The 20,891-nt window shown below is 32.5% G+C and overlaps 1 protein-coding gene across 14 annotated transcripts in view; it reads left to right on the top strand.

Annotated features, from left to right (window-relative positions):
* Positions 1-20,891, top strand: part of Kcnc2 (potassium voltage-gated channel subfamily C member 2) — a 175,759-nt gene that overhangs the window by 150,795 nt on the left and 4,073 nt on the right. For 5 of the 14 annotated variants that reach the window (XM_063255155.1, XM_063255157.1, XM_063255152.1 and 2 more), the window contains exons 3-4: positions 14,144-15,071; positions 17,092-17,256. In XM_063255155.1, coding sequence (XP_063111225.1) covers positions 14,144-15,071; positions 17,092-17,256 — 1,093 coding nt within the window. Of the gene's footprint in view, positions 1-14,143; positions 15,072-15,465; positions 15,567-17,091; positions 17,257-20,891 lie in introns of all 14 variants that reach the window. The other 9 variants (XM_063255161.1, XM_063255160.1, XM_063255159.1 and 6 more) reach the window with 3 other exon arrangements.

The raw sequence follows: 20,891 nt of genomic DNA, 5'->3' as shown, positions 1-20,891 counted from the left end.
TTTATCAAACCTTATGCAACCAGACACAGATCATATGTAGCACCATTTACAGAGTAAAACAGATAAATCTGAAGTTCCAGTACTAAATCATAACTACATGAAATTAATAGTAGAAATATTGTACTACTAACAAGTTTCATAATCACCTCGTGCTCCTATTCTGGTGAACTCAAGTACTGCAATTATCTACTTAAAACTCAGTGTTAAGATTCTTCTTGTGACCAGTTTATCTACTCAGGGAATATGTTCCACAGAAAAATGATATATAGAATTTTATCTGTCAATTACAAAGCCAAACAGATGCAAAAGTATGTTTCTGGAAATTGTATATCTCCCTTTAAGAAGTAGTTTAATTTTCTATTTTGAATGTATTCTGGACTTAGTGATTTATTGTTAACAGACATATGATTAGAGTGATGGAATACATAATTCCTGAAACTAATTCATAAAAAGCTTAATCTCATTTCTTGTTCTCTTTCTTGGATCTCTAATGCCAAGGAGAACTGTTGCCAACTGCTAATGCAGTGAAGATACTGAAGGGGTCAGTAACGACTAACTTTAGGTATCAGCTTGACTGGCCACTGGATGCCTAGCTGCCTGGTCAAATATTATTTTGGAGCTTGCCACAGAGTGTATTTCTGGATGATATCAGTTTGTGTGTGTGTGTGTTGGTGAATTGTGTGAAAAAGATCATCAAAACTTTGAGCAGCCCAAGTAAAACTAAGTAGAAGGAAATGAAATAGAAAAAGCAAATGACATTCAATTGACTTTCTGCCTTGCTGTTGAGTTGGGATATGCATCATCTCCAGTCCTTGGCTCACTTGTCCCTAGGACTGTAGAATTTGATTGAAATCTGCATATCTGCTATTAACTAACAATCTCCTAAACCTCTGAACTCCACCACTGGCTTTCTTGGGGACCCAGAACTCAGAAACTACCAATAGGCCTTCTTAGTTATAGCAGTCTATAACTCACTGGATTTTGAAAAAAAAAATATAGAAGGGAAGACATTATGGAAATTGCTGAAAGAGATGATTGTCAGGCCACCTCAGTTGAGCTAATAAGTTGGATATTGACTTAGGGAAGAAAGAGAAACCTTAAGCTGACCTCTCAGTTTTTGCCTGAATAACTATGTTTTAGTTACTAAAATAGTGATGCCTTAAGAAAGGACAATTTTAGAGCAAGAAAATTATTTAAAAATTTAGTTGAACTATTTGATATCACACCCTGATGATAGTGACAAGAAAGCAATGAAGCAAGAAAACAATCTAAATCAGGACTGGAGATTAAAAGTGAAACCAAACAAACAGATGCGGTTCTAATATTTGAACTGTTTCAGTTTCCTTTTACAGAAAAAGAGTTTGGACACAAGTTGTGTGCTACTCTAGCATTTGAAGAGAGCTGAAGGAAAGGCATAAAGAAAATGAGAACTATTACTTAGAGAAGAAGGTAAAGCTCAGAACAAAGGACCCAAAAGTCAACTAGTGAGTTCAAGGCAGGGGTTCTTTAATATTTCCTAGTTTTGAGATTGTGATCATAGATACCTATTTATCCATTATATTTGGCAACAGATTTAGGACTGTTAACTTCAGAGGAACTAGCTCTTCTACATGGAATGATATGAGTGAAATTAGACTTAGCTGTAGAGCTGACTTTTAAGCATTTGTCCTTAATGAATGGGCTGTAATATGCTTTTATTTGAGACATGTATTTAGTTCGTTTCCTTCCCTCAAATACATTATATTCTTTTTAGATGCAAGAATTCACCTTGGATTCACGAAATTCACAACAGAGAACCTCAAACTTAATAACTGAACAAAAAATTTATTGAAGTGAAATATGAATTTTTGCACAGTCCATAAAGAAATTTGCACAAAGAGAAGAAATAAAGTCATATAGGTTTTTTTTTAATCAGTGAAAAATTGTAATCTTTTGAGAATGACTTTTAAGTGTGAAGGATTCCATTATCTGTTCTAGTTTTTTCAAAACTTACTCTGTTTAATGGAATTTTATGTTTATAAAATAAAGCCTTTTGGATGTACAATAACAATTAAAGGTCCTATAATGACTGATTTTCTTAGAATTCTTAATGTTTATCTCTTATCTAAACAAATCAAAATAAAAATGACCAAGCAAAATAAAATAAAATAAAGCCTAGGTAAGAGTCTTGGCATGGCCAAGTTGCTGACATTTGTTGTTTTATTTAGTAATTAGTACATATAAGTTATACAGAATAGAGGGCTTCATTTTACATTCATATGTGCATGCAACTTACTTTGATCGCTCTTTTTCATTACCCTTCTTCCCATTGAAATTTTAAAATGAAAAAACCCCACAAAATGTTATATTTAAATGTCATACATGAAACCCTAAAACAGAGTTCACAGTTATCTTTTCCCAATTAACCAAAAACTTTTAAAGCCTATTTTAAAAGAAGTGCTTTAATTTTAAGAATGTAGTCATTGAACTTGTAGATGACATTTTAGAGAATGATTTACTCGCTGCATTTCTCAGATTCTACTGTGGAAAGAGACACTGGGTTTTCTTCTAAGTCAGCATTGTGCAAACTCAAGAGAATATTAAATGTAGTATTTTTTAGCTCTATTAAATATTCAACAGTTTTCCCTCTGTTGTCTCTATATCAAGGACAAGTCCTGTAAACCTCTCTCTGAAAGCTCTGAAATGAGCTAAATAATCTATGGAAACATTCATTTCTTTCTCTAGGTAGAAAATACAGAATAAAAAATAAATACATAAGGAGAAGAGAAGACCCCAGCTCATACATGTTTGGTCATGCAAGTTATACAATTTTCTAGAAGTGTTAGTCTCAAAGTGTATTGTTATTATGTCCAAATACAAGATCACAATTTATTTAGCCTGATTGTATTTACTTAGTTCTCTTTGTTTATGAAGGATCAGCACTTGCCTATAGTATTTGTTTCATAAGGACTTTGAACTGTTCTTTGTATAAAAAAATCCTTAAAGCAAATCAGCAAAATGGTTTAAGAATTTCACTCTCTTGAATTTGTTGCTATTGCACTATTGATGACCAAAATTCAGTGCATGTGTATATATATGTTTTTTGTTCATGTATGTCTATATGAATAAAACACTTATAGGACAATTTACTGTTTCTATTTTGTTTGTTCTCAATAGAGTTGAAAATCCTTATGAAAAAGATGCAGAGGAGAAACACATGTTAAATATCAGAGGACTTTGGCTCTAGGTTCTAAACTTCATTTTGGCCTCTCCACATGGGATAATAGAGGCTACTTGTAGCATGATAGGATTTTTAAAAATCTTTATTTTAAACAGAGTAAAACTAAACAGAACAAAATGGAACAAAGCAGATCAGAAGAAAACAATGTAACACAGATTTCAAAAAAATAGGAGATCGTCACTGGCTCTCATGTTGTCTCCTGTTTTCTTCTAAATAGTTGTCCATATCTTCACACACAATGAATTGCTACAAAACAAAGTAGTTTTAAACTGATCAGAACAGGACGATGAAGGCATTTTAGGTCTTCAAAACCAGACAATAGGGAAATGAACAATGGCCACCATAATGTCTCTTGTTCCCATTCAAATTACCTGTCCATACCTTTGTGTATGTTGAAATTAAACAATATGAAGCAGGCGAAAACCTTTCTGAACAAAGAATAACAGTATTGCTGGATTTCACAGCATGACACTATGGAATCAGTTCCGGATACCATAATGTCTCTTTTTTTTCCAAAGTAGTTGTTCATTTCATCATACATTACATAATCAATTCTCATAAACTGTTTAGAAGTTCTACACATAATACATGTATACCTATCCTTTCTGTATTAGAGAGAAAAACAAAATAAAACAAATTCCTAGAAAAACATGAAACAAAAATAAAAAATAAATAACAATAGCAAAGAGCCCAAAACACTGACAATATAGGCCTTCAAAACGATATAGTAGGAGTATAACTAGGGTTGTTTTACATAATGATCTTTGATTTTACATAATGATCTTCAAGAGTTCCTCAGATCACCATGCAATAATATGCACAATTGTTCCAATCCTGTGAATGTTAACTTTTTGGTAAGAACTTATAGAATTTGTAGCATAATCACCTTAGCTATCCTAAGTGTGTTTATATAATTTTAGATATTTCTTCTTTTCCCTTACTTTTTTTTTTCCTCATTTTCCCTGAGATATTATTTTTTCTACTTTGAGCAGATTCTTATCCTTTCACTATAATTATTAACTTTTTTGTATCTATGTACTCTTCCCATTCCTTACACTGGGGAGACTTTACAGTATTTACACATGTGATTCACTTATGAGTATGGTCTAGAGTTGCATTCATTCACTTATAAATATCTCAATGTGATTATTCTTTATAGCTGAGTAGTACTCCATTGTATAAAAATGCTACATCTTTTTTATCCATTCCTCAGTTGATAGGCATTTAGGTTGTTTCCAAGATCTGGCTATTACAAATTGTACTGCTACAAACATGGGTGCACATATATCACTGTGGTATGATGTTTTCAGTTCTGGGAATATGCCCAGAAATGGAATAACTGGGTCAAATGGGACTTCCAATCCCAGCTTTTTGAGGAAATTCCAGGCTGACCTCCATAGTGGTTGCATCAGTCTGCACTCCCACCAACAGTGCAGGAGAGTTCCTTTTTCCCCACAGCCCCTCTAGCATTTGTTGTTGGTAGTTTTATTTATCCTGGCCACTCTTTCTGGAGTGAGATAGAATCTCAGTGTTGTTTTAATTTGCATTTCTCTAATGACTAATGATGATGAACATTCTTTCATGTATTTGTTTGCCATTTGTATTTCTTCACCTGAAAACTGTGTATTCATCTCAGATGCCCATTTTTGGACTAGGTCTTTGAATTTTGGGGATCTGATTTTTTAAAATTCTTTATATGTTCTAGACAGAAGTCCTTTGTCTGAGCGACAGTTCACTAAAACTTTTTACTCGATTTTTGGATTTTCTTTGACTATGCTGAAAATTTTTCTTTTGACATGCAAAAACTATTTAATAGGATGTGATCCCAGTTATTTGAGTCTGTGAAGTATTTCACGTGCAGTTTCATTCTTTTTCATGAATTCTCTACCTGCCCCATATATCTGCATGCTTTCTAAATACTTTATCTTCAACAGATTTATTGTTTCAGCTTTAGTATTTAGAACTTTGATCCATTTAGACTTCAGTACATGGTGATAGGCATGGGTCTAGTTTTAGTTTTTGGCATATGGAGAGCCAATTTTTCCAGCACCATTTATTAAAGAGACTACTTTTCTTCCAGTGAATGTGTTTGGACACTTTATCAAAGATAAAGTGGCTAGGTGTGTTTGTAGTTGTGGTTGTATCTTCTAATCTATTCCATTTATCTTCAGGTCTGTTTTTTTTTTCCCAGTACTATGTTGATTTTATTACAGTAGCTTTGTAGTATAACATCGTCAGGGATTGTGATGCCTCCTGCCTTGCCTTTATTGCTTAGAATTGCCTTTGCTATTGTAGGTCTCTTATGGTTCCAGATGAATTTTAGGAATGGTTTCTCTAGATTTGTGAGATATGCTAGTGGTATTTTGATTGGGATTGCATTAAATCGGTATAACAATTTTGGGAGAATGGCCATTTTCACAGCGTTTGTTCTTCCTATTCATGAACAAAGGATGTCTTTCCATTTTCTGAGGTCCTCTTCAATTTCTTTTTTCAGGGCTTTATTTCTTTTGTTGTATTGATTCCTAAGTACTTTAGCATGATAAGATTAAATGAGAGTAATGAAATTTTTACATTCTGAATTCACTTTCTGAAATTCTCTTATTTTCATTAATTATTATTTTTAGAAAGGAAATACACAATTTATACTTTACAGTTGCCACACTTTTTATATATTACCTACTGGCATCTTAAAGCTATTACTAGTTTATTTTCACTTATTTGTTCTATGGAAGTGCTGTGAACTGCACACTGTTGAATTTCTTCCCCAATTCCCTTTATGACAGAATGTGCCCAGTTAAATTTGAAAAAAAAAATTGGTTAAAAACAATGACAGATAACATGGCGTGCTCTTTGTTTATATGTATTGAAAATTCTGTGTTAGTCGATTTTAGCAATAGCATTCAAGAAAGTTTAGTATTAGCATTACCATTAATCTCTTTACTAAAAAAATATGATCTGGGACCATTATTACTGAGTAGCTTTTTGAAAGTGTAAATTTTGTAATGATTTGTTATAATATCTAAGAATGAATCTTATTTAAACCCTTGTAAGTGCAGTAGTATGTGTGTGTTTGTGTCTGGGTGTGCACATACACACGTGTTCCTGTCATTCATGTCTCTTAGTACCAGTCTGTCGATCCTTTGGAGTCTGTGCTTTCTTCTTCTTCTTTAGCACAGTCCTTTAATAAAGAAAAATGACAAAGGGCATTTATCTCATCTGATAGATGTTTTATTGTCTTTTCCCTCTGTAAATTGTCATTATTAAATTTCTCTCCCCATAGGCTCCTTCTTTTCTTAACATCATTGACTTTGTCAGCGTGCTGTTGTCACTTACACTGACAGTCATTTCCCACATGTGTCCTGCTTTTCTTCATAGTTAATACTTTTCTTTCAATTCTCTTCTGCTTATTTCATTAATCATCCTTCAGGTCTGTTTGCGGGAAGTGGTGTATCCAGACAGATGAACCAAAAATGAGAGGAATCTTTTTTGATGTGGTTTTAGTCTTTGCCACTATTTCTCAACATTTACTAAGTATCATTTCCAGATTTCTGTGAATACCGATAATTTTTTTAGCCTTAAGTTCACATCATGGTATTTTAAAAATTATTAATATAGTTAATACATGGCTTTTGGTTTCATAATATAGTAAGCACATAATTGTGCTGAAACTCACCTTGGGATCTCATATAGAATCATTTGTCATTTATTACTAGTTTCATGTAAAAAGACTAGGAGACCCCTGTCTAATGAAACAGTTACAGAAGTATTTCCGTGACATGTTAGTTACAAAGCACTTTAAATCTTATCATGAAACTCAGAGAAATAAATAACTCAGTATATTCATAATTGATGATTTTTAATTCTAGTTATCTTTGTATCATAATTCACTGTGATCTCACTAATAACATACATATTCAAGCCTCCCTTGCCTGTATAACATAAAATTACACTTGGGTGGCAGTGGTAACCCTTGACTTTAACAAATGACTACAATTTAAATGAAGTCAATTTGTGGCATGAGATGAAAATGATAAAAGGAGAACAATATATTTATAATGAATAAATACATAAAAAATAGAGTTGAAGATATTTATCGAAGATGATGCAGTAAATATCATGGTCAAAAGTAACTCTTAGGTATCTTTTCTTTATTTGAAGCATGAGAAATATGCTTTATATCAATTTTTATGCCTCTATATAATATGTAAGTTATGCTTACATATACAATCTACATCATATATATATATATAATATATATTTTTTTAAATATTGTACATATGAAAGTGTATGTAATATGCAACCAGGCTTATAATATAGATGCCTGAAACATTCTTTCCCACTCATTGCTGAATATAGTAATTGTATGTGATAATTCCATTTAATTAAATATAATTCTACAATGTAATTGAATACTATGCCTATAGTAACATCTGTGGATTTACAATGAAATAATGAAAGTTGGGTTATAAAAACTTGATTTAACCAGTTCAAGTAATTCTAACTGTGCATAGAAGCACCAGATGCTGGGCTCTATTTGTCCTCACTCAGCTGGCCCTTGAAGAAAGAATCACTAATGAAAGAGATTCTTTTAATCTCTTTAGAGACCCAGGTCAGTGAACAACACCACGCACTTGTTAATTATGGCAAAGCTAGTGTTTGAGGCTTGAAAATATGCCCAATTAAGAATACTTTGTAAGTTTACAATGCTGTAAGAAAGAAGAAAAATGATCATATTTCAAATGTGTAATTTCTAAGGACTAAGCAAATCAGCTTGATGGTTCAGTGTGATTCATATTTAGTCCTCTCTCAGTCATTATTTTCTTTTGAATTTTGTTTTAAAAATTAAACCTATAAAGTGTGATTAAAATTTTTGTAGAAAACTCAATTTTGTTGACAAGATTTCCCACCTGTAGTAACCCTCATATCCAGATATAAGCATTGACAAGATTATATTGTTTTGGTTCATTTGTTTCCTTAGCAGTAGATAAATGAAGACTTGGGATTAGACTTTGCATGTAGTTGTGTCACAATTATTATCATTATTATTATTGGTACCAGGAGTTGAATTCAGGACCTTATGCTTGCCAGGCAGGTGCTGTACCACTGAGCTATATCTCTGGCCCCAATTATTTGTGTTTAGATTGACATGATTACATATCAATACAGGTCAAGATACCTTGTTTCTATAATGCTGTATTATGGACATACCATGTTATCTATATTGTGGACAATTTCATTTCTAAAGTACAAATAATGTTTCATTGTGTGTCCTTCTACATATAGCTGTACTTTTATTAAACATTTTACCAATGCAAATTTCAGATCAGGAGTTCCATGAACTTCTGATACTTCAGTACTAGAAGTTTTTGCTCTGCTTATGTCTTTATCAGTATTTGAAATATAAAAGGAGGAAGAGCATAAGACAAGTGAGACATTACCATTTGGAAATTGTATAGTTTTAGAATATTAGCTAAAAGTAGATATACCTCTTGTGGAATCATAAAAAAGAAATTCCTTAGCATGTAATTTAGATAGCATGTTAAAAATCTTCCCATAATGTTAATAATTTTAAAATTATTAAAATGTTTTATTAGTTTAAATAAGTAAAATAAAAGTGGATTTCATTTTTCTTCAAGCTTTTTTCACCTTTTAAAGTTTTTAGGTTTCTAGTACATGAAGAAGTGACTTTTAAAGAACATGCTCTGTGTTGGGGCTAAAGAATTTTTGCATACTTAATCACCATGTTTAAAACTTTTGTCCCTTTACTAACTCTGCAACATGAACTGGGCAGCTACTTTTTGTGCTTGGTCAGTTCCTGTACTACACTCCTAGTGTAACTTGTCGTCACATGGAATTAATAACAAAAATGTATGAAAATCACAGCAAAATTAATGACGCTGGGCTATGGGAGAACTGAGAACGGATACTTTCAGTGATAATCTGTAAGTTTTAGAGCTCACTTTTGTTTAGTTGAATAAACTTGTTATACATACTTGCTCAATTAATTATATAGAGTTATGTTAATATGATACCTTCTATATAGGTACCTAAGGGTTTCCTACTGAGATGCCAGGTGTGGGGAGAAGAGTTTTGAAGACTTTTTCTTTTAAACACAGACACTGGACTTACCGACGTATAGAGGAAAAATCTCTACGTGTTAGACTCATAAGCTGATTTTTAACAGAATTTTCTTTTCTGAAGCTGCCTGGAATGATACATCAGTTCTGTGAATTCAGTCAATAGGATTCATCTTGTCTGGCTGGAAAGCTTTCTAACATTTTAATTATTCATCATGCTTGATTTTATTTTCATTCAATGCCTCTAAGAATTTGTGGTATTATTATAATGGGAAAGGAAGAGAGAAGTGGCCATGTGGCTTTCCCTCAGCTCTTCCCTGACATATTCTAATACTGAATGGAAGTTACTATTGGCATCATCATTGGTGAGTGAGCTAGTTCAGTTGGACTGTGTTGTAAAATTCTCTATTTTTGTTTTGATATTCAAACTTTATTGTTTAATTTCTATTTTTAATTAAAATCATTTTTCTCATTTATTAATATTTTATTTACTTTTCTACCATTCGAGTCATGTATCCTGCCACATTAAGTACTAATCAGTGTGTCAGGAGTAGGAGATAAAATAATACGTAAGACAAAATTCAGGTCCTTAAAGATATCTCAGTTTAGTGTAGATGAAAGGCAAATAAATACAATCTCTTTTCTTTTCTTCCCTTCTTTTTAAATTTTTTTCTTAATATTATTCAGTCTAACCTCATTTTTACTCCCCCAGTTCTATTCAGTAAGCCAATGCGAAAGAAGAATTTTATACCCGAAGAACTTAGAATTAAGTTTTAACAAAGTGTATCAAGTCCTTGATAATACAGTTCAATTATCTGCCCCTGGCTAATTACAGTCTTTTAAGCTCTATGGTCACACATTTACTTGATACTCAAATTAAGATGCTCATAAATTAAATTTCTATTGTTTGCAGGGAAAGCACTCTACATTCTCCCCAAATCTCTAAGGATGTTCATAGGGACTCAATTTCTTCTGATGACTCTCACCCTTACTTTACATAAAAAATAATTTTAGCATGTGTTTGCCATACATAATACTTATGTTAGTCTCAGGGACTTGGAACATGCACCCTTGGTATCTCGACCCCTCTCCTTCCTTATCCACATTCCATTCCCAACTCCACAGAGTGTACCTCCTTGTTTCTCACCATGTCTATTTTATTTTGCTCTTTAACTTATTTACCTTTTGGATTTATCATATTCTGGAGCACATGCAATATTTAATGTTTTGTGTTTGATTTATTTCACTTGGCATTATGGCCTACTATTCTGTTTTTGAAACTATGTGAGTATCTTGCTTTCCATGAATGACTTCTCCCCCCACACCTTTTTTTTTTTTTCTTTTTCTTTTTTGGTCTTCTTTGCAGTAGGATTCTCTCAACAGCCTACAGATGTGCATAATTTGAAGATTCTTCCAATTTGTTGGACAGCATGCTATCAGTTTTTTTGAAAAAACACACTGCGAGCTCATTTTCACTGGAAGCTGGTTTTCAAACTTGAGTATGCAGTGCAGTTACCTTGAAAGCCTACTAAATGCTGATTCCTTCTGCCTATGCAAAATGGTCTTGTATGTCATGATGGGAAAAGAAATTCACATTTTTGTGCAGTAACTGTGTATATTATAACACACATGACTTCATACAACCCTCTTCTTCCAGGAATATAGGTAATTTAAATTGTTTCCAAGGATAAGATGACTCATGGTACTTACAAGTATCTTTTAGCCATAAATGTGTTGACAGTTATTCACCTTTCTCTGACAGTATCATTAATTTCTTTAGTGAACGTAACTTTCAGATTCTAGAAGCTCATATTGAGGAATGATTGTATTTTTAAAAGGTCTTCTTAAGTTGTTTCTAGCATATGCATAGTATTTTCAATTGAAAATCATTTTACTATATATTTTATGTTTTAACATCATTTCAAAAAATCATTCTGTAGAATAACTTAAGACAAGTGAATTCTGTCGACAATAAAATCAAAGTAGCACTATCAGCAACTAAACTGTAATGTAACTTTATAACCTCACTTTAAAACTCATTTCTGGTTGATTAAAATTTCATTAGGAAAAAAGATTAAGCTTTAAAAAGGTAGAGGGTTTATGCTAGATTGGGATTTAGGCATCACAATCTATGCCACATAGGCAAATGTGGAAAACCTGTGGTTTTTGTAGTGTTACAGCCAAGGGTCAATTGAAAAATTAAGATTAAAAGTCCATATTTTCACATTTAAAACTTCTTATTGTGTGATACTCAAAGTTACCCTTTCCGTTCCATGGGCTTCCACCCAGCCCTCAAACTTTAGCCCCTGAACATTTTGTCAGAGATCTCAATGACTTGCCAGTCTTAGCTCATTTTTCAATCCTTTTAAAAGACTTTTTCTCTCACTGTACTTGTAGCAATTGTAATCAAATAATTTTTATGTGATTGATGAATTTCATGCCTGTATCCCTAGCAATGCATTGTGAATTCCTCAAATGCAGAGATTACACTGGTAAATTGCTGTTAAATTAGAAACCTAACCTGTGGGCTGGTAGAGAGAGACATAGACAGTGAATGAATGAATGAATGAATAAATGAAGAATGAATGAATGAATGAATGAAAATAACCTTATAACAGGCACTGTGTTTTATATAGACAAACTTTTATTTTATGGATATGGTGGGCACAGTAGTACGTGTTTTTAAAGAGAACATACTGAATGCAGTACATTTATGTAAGTGAAATTTGAGACTGCAAATTTAGGTGACAAATGGTCATGGAGCAACATTAGAAGAATAAAATAAAGTTGTAGCTTAGTTATCTTATACTCTCTTACTGCCTTGCTGATGAAATTTGTGCACTAAAACTTTTTGGCATTCAGCATGAGATGCTGGAGACAAGATGAGAATTTTAGGGAAGGCAAATGGAAAGAATCAGAGGTGTGTTAACAGAATTTTGTTTTTGAAACTACTTACTATGTAGTTCAGATTGGTCTGGAACTCACTGTGTAACTCAGGCTAACCTAGAACTGCTGCCAATCCTCTTGCCTCAGCCCTATAGCTCCAGGATTACAGCAGCTGTGGGCTACCATGTCTGACCATATTAGAATTCTAATGACAAAAGAGTTTAGTAGAATGACAAAAAGTATAATGTTCAAATCTGTACATAAAATTGTGATTACATTAAGGAATAATTTATATATAAATTAAAACAAATTCTTGCTTTAATAGGCAGCATCTTTCAATGTGTATTGGGTCTGAGTTATTGTACAATAACTAGTTGATTGAAAAAAATTATATGTTTATTCATATAAAATGAAAACTATGAAAAATTAATACCTTGCAATATGTTTGAAATAGCTACTTAAGTGAGTTTATAATACCAAAACAAGGACAATAGGAAAAATATACATCAGAAAGCAAGTCAAAGTCACAAAAGTGACAGTCACATACCATCACGGGATAGCTTTACTAACCAGCATTATGCAGAAAAATAGTTCCATAATTTCAGTTGGTCCTTTAAAACAATCACAGTCTATCTGGGAGACCTGGTGAGTCCCTTTCAGTGGCATGCTTGAGAAGGAGATGTTAGGGCGCAACAGTCTTTGGGTACGTTATCATTTCCAAATGAGAGGTTCTCTCCACTTTTTTATTTTTCTTCTGAACAATTCCTTTGTTTAGATACTCAAAGAACACTGTTGTTTGGTGTGCTAAATCTCAGATTTATGACAGCTGTAGAAGTCGGCCAGTAAAGCTCCTAGCATTCACTTACACCACTGGCTTTCAATTTTCAGATAATGAATACTAAGAAATATGTGATACTGTTCTAAATAAATGATTCCCAATGTATTTGTTTTTGTATTTAAGAGTTTGACAAGTTAAGAAAGCAGAATATGATGCTAAACTCTCAGGTTAGCTTCTCAGGTCTATTATTTTATATTTTAGAGAGTAAACTTTTTCAGACTTGCCAGGATTACTATTCCTGGACCAAAAATTTAGCTAGTAGTAATGTTGTTATTTGGAGTGATGTGAATTAATTATGCAAATTTGTTACAATCGTTCCTGGTACTAGTCAGGTCTCTACAAATGGAAACCTTATTATTGGGTATGTGCATGTTAATATATTATTTACTGAAGAAAGCAAAAATAAAGAGTTGAATTAAAAACTACAACCTTATAATTTCTAGTTTGAATACTTTAAAGTTATTTTAATAGAGCAAGAAAATTGCCTTTTAATTTGTTCTTTAATTGATTTTTCTGATTTCAGCCTTGCTCTCTGTGTTTCTTCCCCAGATTTGCTCCATCAGACAGATCTCCATTTAAGTCGCTAAATTAAATTGTAGAATGTATTACAAATTTTTTATGTTTATATCTCATGATATATGTTATATTTTATTTATAAATGGAACCTTACAACTAAATTTGTGTCATTTTCAATTTTTCCTCCATACATTTATATTTACAAAATATAAACTTTGGTTTAATAATAAGTTTTCTGGGAATGCACACAAAATCTGGAGCCCTGATCTAATTTCTCTTTTCTTTTTTCAGCCTGTTATCCTTCAAAATTCTTTCAGAATAATTTTGTGTGCTCTCTTCACAGGTTATTATTTCTTAGTAAAAGTTTCAAGACACTATCATTCAGCATAAACTAAAACTATGTCTGTATACGAGCTGACAAATTAATACGCATTATGTTTATACTCTAATTAATGTTACATACAGAAGTCTTCTTTTACTTGAACGACATAAATGAAAGTTCGAAATGTGTTGTTCTTTTTTTATTTACAAGAATTGATGTTCTTAGATTTGGATCGAAGTATATTTGGTTCAGATCATACTTTTTTATTTCTTTTTCTTCTGCAGTTTATTGCTTTTGCTTCTTTATTCTTCATCTTGGTTTCAATCACAACCTTTTGCCTGGAGACCCATGAAGCTTTCAATATTGTTAAAAACAAGACAGAACCAGTCATCAATGGGACGAGTGTCGTTTTACAATATGAAATTGAAACGGATCCTGCCTTGACCTATGTGGAAGGAGTGTGTGTCGTGTGGTTTACCTTTGAATTTTTAGTCCGTATTGTTTTTTCACCCAATAAACTTGAATTCATCAAAAATCTCTTGAATATCATTGACTTTGTGGCCATCCTACCCTTCTACTTAGAGGTAGGACTCAGTGGGCTGTCATCTAAAGCTGCTAAAGATGTCCTTGGCTTCCTCAGGGTTGTAAGGTTTGTGAGGATCCTGAGAATCTTCAAGCTCACCCGCCATTTTGTAGGTCTGAGGGTGCTTGGACACACTCTTCGAGCTAGTACTAATGAGTTTTTGCTGCTGATAATCTTCCTGGCTCTAGGAGTTTTGATATTTGCTACCATGATCTACTATGCCGAGAGAGTAGGCGCTCAACCTAACGACCCTTCTGCTAGTGAGCATACACAGTTCAAAAACATTCCAATTGGGTTCTGGTGGGCTGTTGTGACCATGACAACCCTGGGATATGGGGATATGTATCCCCAAACATGGTCAGGGATGCTGGTGGGAGCCTTGTGTGCTCTGGCTGGAGTGCTGACCATAGCCATGCCAGTTCCTGTGATTGTCAACAATTTTGGAATGTACTACTCCTTGGCAATGGCCAAACAGAAACTTCCAAGAAAAAGAAAGAAGCACATTCCTCCTGCCCCTCAGGCAAGCTCACCTACATTTTGCAAGACAGAATTAAATATGGCCTGCAATAGTACACAGAGTGACACATGTCTGGGCAAAGACAACCGACTCCTGGAACATAACAGATCAGGTAAGGCACAATTTCAAGTGCATGTTAGTACTTTATAGACCAGTGTGTCCCTTAGGCAGAAGGCAGCGATTCTCATTTGTTTGCAAATGTTCATAAGTTTTCAGTCCTATTTCTTTATAACATATGTGTTTGTGTCAGGCTTGTAGATAGTTAGATGGTAGCATTTCTAAACGGATCCCAAATAGAAGACTGCATAGCTGGTCTATAGAGTTCTCTTGCTTTAGTGGGAATGCCTTTTGCTGATGATGCCAATATTTTCTTTTGCCTGTTTGTTGCTTCTGTGCCAATGTTTCTTTGTTTCTCTGCATGATGTGATGGTATGATATCGGCCATTCTCCATCCTTCATTCCAAATGTTGATCTCCATATCTTTTGACTTGATGTGTTTGTCTCAGTTTTAGCTCTGCCACTTAGTACTATGCATCTCAACCTAACTCACAGGAAGTTATTTAAGAAAAATGGATGCTTACCTATCAAAGGTCTAAACACCAAAGAGGTGATATGGAAGATAATTCTTTCAATAACAAAACACTTTCTTACTAATATTGTGGATGACTAAATTTTCATTGTTCTTAAGTTAGGTAGGGTATCTTAATACAACCCCTTTGGTGAGGCAAGATACCATGTATTATGATCAACTCACAATTATTCAGGGCATAATCTGCTTTGGCTAATTAATGACAGAGTTGAATTTCTGTGGATGTCCTTTTTATTCACTATGCATTGGATTCTGCTCCCTACCAGATCTGAATATTGGTGAACTTTTTGTGTGAGATTACCTGAATCCCTACTCCCTCCTTCCATAGGTGATCATCCATTGACTAAATTGATATTCACTCTGCCACAGTCATTGGCAATAATTTCAGCTCTAGTCTATCATATCTTGCAAAATGAACCACTTTGTACTTTAACAATGTAAATAGATTTTATTGCACTATGAAGATTTTAAAGTATATTCATCCCCTATGATTTAAGTATACTTCAACCTTTTTCTAATAGAAAAATGACTTATGAGGATCCCACATGAATAATTTTGCACCCTGTAGAAATAATACCACTTTGCAATGCAAGCAAACTAATGAGCAATACAGGTGCTATTTTCACTCTCCTTAGCTTCCAGACATCTTTATGAGACAAACAGAAAGAAGATGTGGCTGGAGCTGAGCTGCTATTTACATATTTTATTCACAATTCTTCTGTTAGTAATTGCTCTGTAAATTCTATCATTATATATCTGAAAACTATTAAGAATGTCTTTAGGAAAGGGGAAGTTTAGTAGATATTGCTGTACAACTAATTAGACTGATCTCAGAGTGTCCATGCAGAACCCTTAAGAAGGGCATGGAAAAAGAGGACACACTCATCTCTGGTAAACACTGTAATGACAAGCGGATATTTAGGCTGATAGAATACAAAAGTCTTTGGCAAGCATACAGATGTAAACAGTTATTTCAAGGACAGTTAGAGCAGTTGTTCTATTTCCACCATATGTGCAAAAATATTTTTGCTACCTCCAAATTGAGAACCCAAACATAAAACATTTGTGCTTTAGGATTATTTTTATTAATATTTTGGGGGAAATTACATTCAGAACATAATAAAAGAAGGTCTCTAAAAGAACTGCAGCAAAAATATTTCCATAACTTTTTTTCTTAAAGTCTCCCCTTCTGAAGATTCCTACTCGCAGTACTGGATAGCATGTAACAAATTAAGATAACTTCTTTGCTAATTCACTATCCCACTTACTTTGATTTCATACTACTTACATAAAAACCAATCTTTTATTAGACAGAGTCCAAAAATGGAATTAAATTTTTCTGTAGAACATTTCGCTCTTTTACATTTCCATTTTGCTTCATGTAATTTTTTTGTGATGAGTGATGGAAATGATTTTTACTGTGATGTAATAGTTGTGTTTTGTATATTGAGTGACTGGACTATGGGCATATGGTGTAAACTCTTTGTACTGTCTCATTTCCTCATCCATCATTGTTTGTCAATGGGCATGGTGCTGTGACCAGTGTTATCAGGTGATGACAGTACAGGAAGTGAGCCGCCATTATCACCCCCAGAAAGGCTTCCCATCAGACGCTCTAGTACCAGAGACAAAAACAGAAGAGGGGAAACATGTTTCCTACTGACGACAGGTGCTTACACGTGTGCTTCTGATGAAGGGATCAGGAAAGGTAGGCATGCATTTAATCAGATTATAACAGGTGACTTAGCAATTAAATAAGTGCTGGAAATACACAGTGATGTAAATGGCTCATTCATCATTTTCTGGGAAAGACTGCAGGTGTGGATCTTTTCTTCCCACCCCCACCTCCATCCTCATTCATCTGAAACATTTAAAAACACCTGTCACGATAGACTAATTGATTGTCTTATCTGAAAGGCTTCTCAGCCTTTTTTCTTCTCCTTTAATTTTCCATTTGTCTGTGAGCAGAATTTTAATGGAATATGTAAATAAATATTAAATCATTCATCTAATTATTTTAATAAAATGTACTTAGCAGTATTTAAAAGGTTTTTTTTTCCACAACATATAACGCTAATTGGCTTTATGAATATATTTGATAAGTAATTGGTGGCTATAAGACAGTGAATAAGCTTTTTTCATTTTAAAGCCCCAAATAAACTCTAAATTTTTTTTTTTTTTTTTTTGTATTGGGAATTGAACTGAGGACCTCATGCTTTCTAAGCAGGCACTGTGCCACTGAGCTGTATTTCCATCCCTAAATTTCTTACCTAATACATCATCAGTTTTTGTCAGTGTCTCAAAGCTTTGAAAGTGCATATATATGCATTTGTATGTTGCTCGTGAACTTAAAAATGTTCATGTAGAATTTTTCTTCAGGAAGAGTAAAAGTAATTTTAAGTTCATTCTATTTTTCAACAGATACCAAACATTGCTTGACACATTAAGACTTGTCAAATGAATGAGAATGGTGGGTGGTGTCTCTGTTAAAGTGTATAACAGAAAGATCTGTGATTTTCTTAAGATTTATTGACTAAATTAGAATGAAAACCAACACAAAATTTTCATATTAGTGCAACTGCATTTTTAAACAATGTGCCTATTTAGTATTAATTGCAGTTTTTTCCAGTTTAACTTTTGCCATTTGAAGCTTAAAATATTTTGTGATGAACTTTCTTTGAAAATTGTCATTATTAATGTTGTAATTCACACTTTTTTTATTCTGATCATATTATACTGTCCTCTGTTTTTATATCTTTGAGCCTCAAAAGCAAAAAGACTCTTGCTTCCTGATTAATTATATTTTAAATACTTCTCCATTCCATTATTTCCATCATCTGCATCTACTTTTTGAATTACAATGCATTTTAACCATTTGAATGTGTTTGATTATTTGCTATTTCACATTTGCCTATGTGCTACAAAATTTCAATATTTTGTGAAGATAGTTAATATCTTACTATAGTATTTGAGGAAAATATATGTGCATACATTAAATAATGATAATAATATCTAACTAATAATATACTGAATGTGTTCTATGTGCATTGAATATTTACATTGATATCTACTTATCTAAATATATGTATGTACTTGTATATTGTTTATAGCTTATACCAGTACATATTTGTATGTATGTGTGATTAAATTTGTGTACATTTTGTGCATCTAATGAAGTATTCCATGAAGCATTAATACTAAGACTACATGTTTAAGAACTTTGTTAAAATTTTTTTCTTTGTTAGATAATAGCTTAAATTTTAAAACTGTCAAAAGAAATTACAGATCAGAAAAGCCTTTGCAAATTATAAAGTGTACAATTATCATATTATTGAACAATTTATGAGCAAAGCAATTAATAAGATATCTAGTTTAATGGGACCATTTTACATGCAATTTTATTTTACAAACACAAATTTTAGTATTATTGAGGACATTTTAAAAATTCTTTTATGAGCTTTTAAGCTTTGTCATTTTTGCCATATCAACTGTTTTTCAATCTTGCTTAATTCTTTTTGTAATGAAGTGTTTTTGTCTCCTAAGTATAATAACGTTTCTGTATAACTTAAAGCATTTTTAGTGTGATGTATTACCATAATCTATCAATTATTTATTCACTTATTTTTCTCTTTCATTAATGGCATGTGTAGCTATTATATACTACTTCTACTCAGACATTTATTTCCCAGAGGATCCCTTCATTTACCTTTAATATTGGCCTATTGATTTTATTTTAAAAATTATAAAATTTTTTCATATAAATGCAAAAGAACTACTGGATTTCCATTGCATTCTTCCTATTACTTACAAAATATAGTTGGGCATATATGAAGAACAATTAAGGGTTCTCTTAAAGAATGAAATCCAGCATACAGAACATATTTCTTTAATTACACAGTAGTTTTTAAGAAACCATATTTTATCAACAAGAACATACTCAATAATGAACATGGACTGATACTTATAATATTGCCCCAAATAAGAACATGCTCTTATGAACTGAACAAAGTGCAAGATGTCTATTCAGACGTTAGTTAAAATATGTTTAATGTTTTTTATTCTAATAATTTATATTTTCAACTTCTCTAAAAATGCTTAATTAGGAAGCTACTTATCAAATTTTGTAACCATAAGTAAAGCTGTAGAATAAAAAATATAAATTTATGTGAATGATATACATTTTTATTAAATACTTGTTATTAAATTAGAACAGGGTCTCTTTCAAGTGAATATTGAAATCATTAACAGCAAAAAAAACTCTATAAACAGTATAAATGGCATTCATGTTGCAAATTATAGTTTAGAAATATAGCTAACAGTTAGACCATCATAATTTGTCCCTCACATGGTTAATATAAAACTGTCAAACAGATCTTTGTATTTCTAGAAGTCCTGTAGGGTAGAATGGAAATTGTAAATGACAAAGTCATAATTTTTGAATTGATGATTTCTAGGTATTAATAATCTTTTTTTGCTTTTAAGCATATTTACCATTTTCCTTTTTCCCTTTAAATCAACACTAATCAATGTTTACAGGGTAGCATAAATTTATATATGACAATCAACTCCTGTGTAGAATAAATTTATTTTCTACACTTTCCAAAATTAATATTTAGTTACTTTACAGAGAAGTAATAGTAACAACCCTCTGGGCAGTGAGGATTTTTTATGTAAAGAATAAATTAACTGAAATTTAAAAAAAATCTAAGACATCCTTTAATTTATTTTTATAACATCTTTCAGCACAGAATGAAATATATACCACCTCTAGTATTTTATTACAAAGAATACGAACAAACACTAACATAATTTTTTAATTAACAGAAATTACATTCTAGAAAACTGTACTATGATTAATGGATTACATAAGTTTCTATTTACAAAAATCTCAAAGAAGACGTGCAGTCCACTAAAAGTTAAAGGGTGTGTATGTGGGGAATGAGTGTTTGCCATTCCCTCTTTTTCCCCTCGTTGGGTTTGCCCTCTCATAGATTTATGATTTCAATCTATATCTGTGCTGATCTCACACAAGTCAAATAAGCTGGTAAGTCACGTCTCTTCTTGCAGTGAAAGTACAGGAATAGCAATGCCTTCTATCTTGGAAGTTCTAAGAAAAGATATGATTAAAGAAAAGAGTAGCTGGTAGGAGCCTGAGAACAAACAAATCACTCTTTTTCTTTCACAGTCACCAAGCGTGCTGTGTGCTCAGTAGAGTCAAAAGTGTGCTATACATTAAAACACAGATAAGATGTTCACTAGAATTTTATCTGCTTACTTATCTTTGGTTGCTCAAAATGAAATTTTTTCTCCTGTTCTATAACACTTTTTCACTGGATCTGTCAG

Source organism: Cavia porcellus, unplaced genomic scaffold (genome assembly GCF_034190915.1).
Source record: "Cavia porcellus strain 051 isolate PalLab524CR breed Dunkin Hartley unplaced genomic scaffold, mCavPor4.1 scaffold_8, whole genome shotgun sequence".
In the NCBI taxonomy this organism is placed as follows: Eukaryota; Metazoa; Chordata; class Mammalia; order Rodentia; family Caviidae; genus Cavia; species Cavia porcellus.
This window is presented reverse-complemented; position numbering and strand designations above follow the sequence as displayed.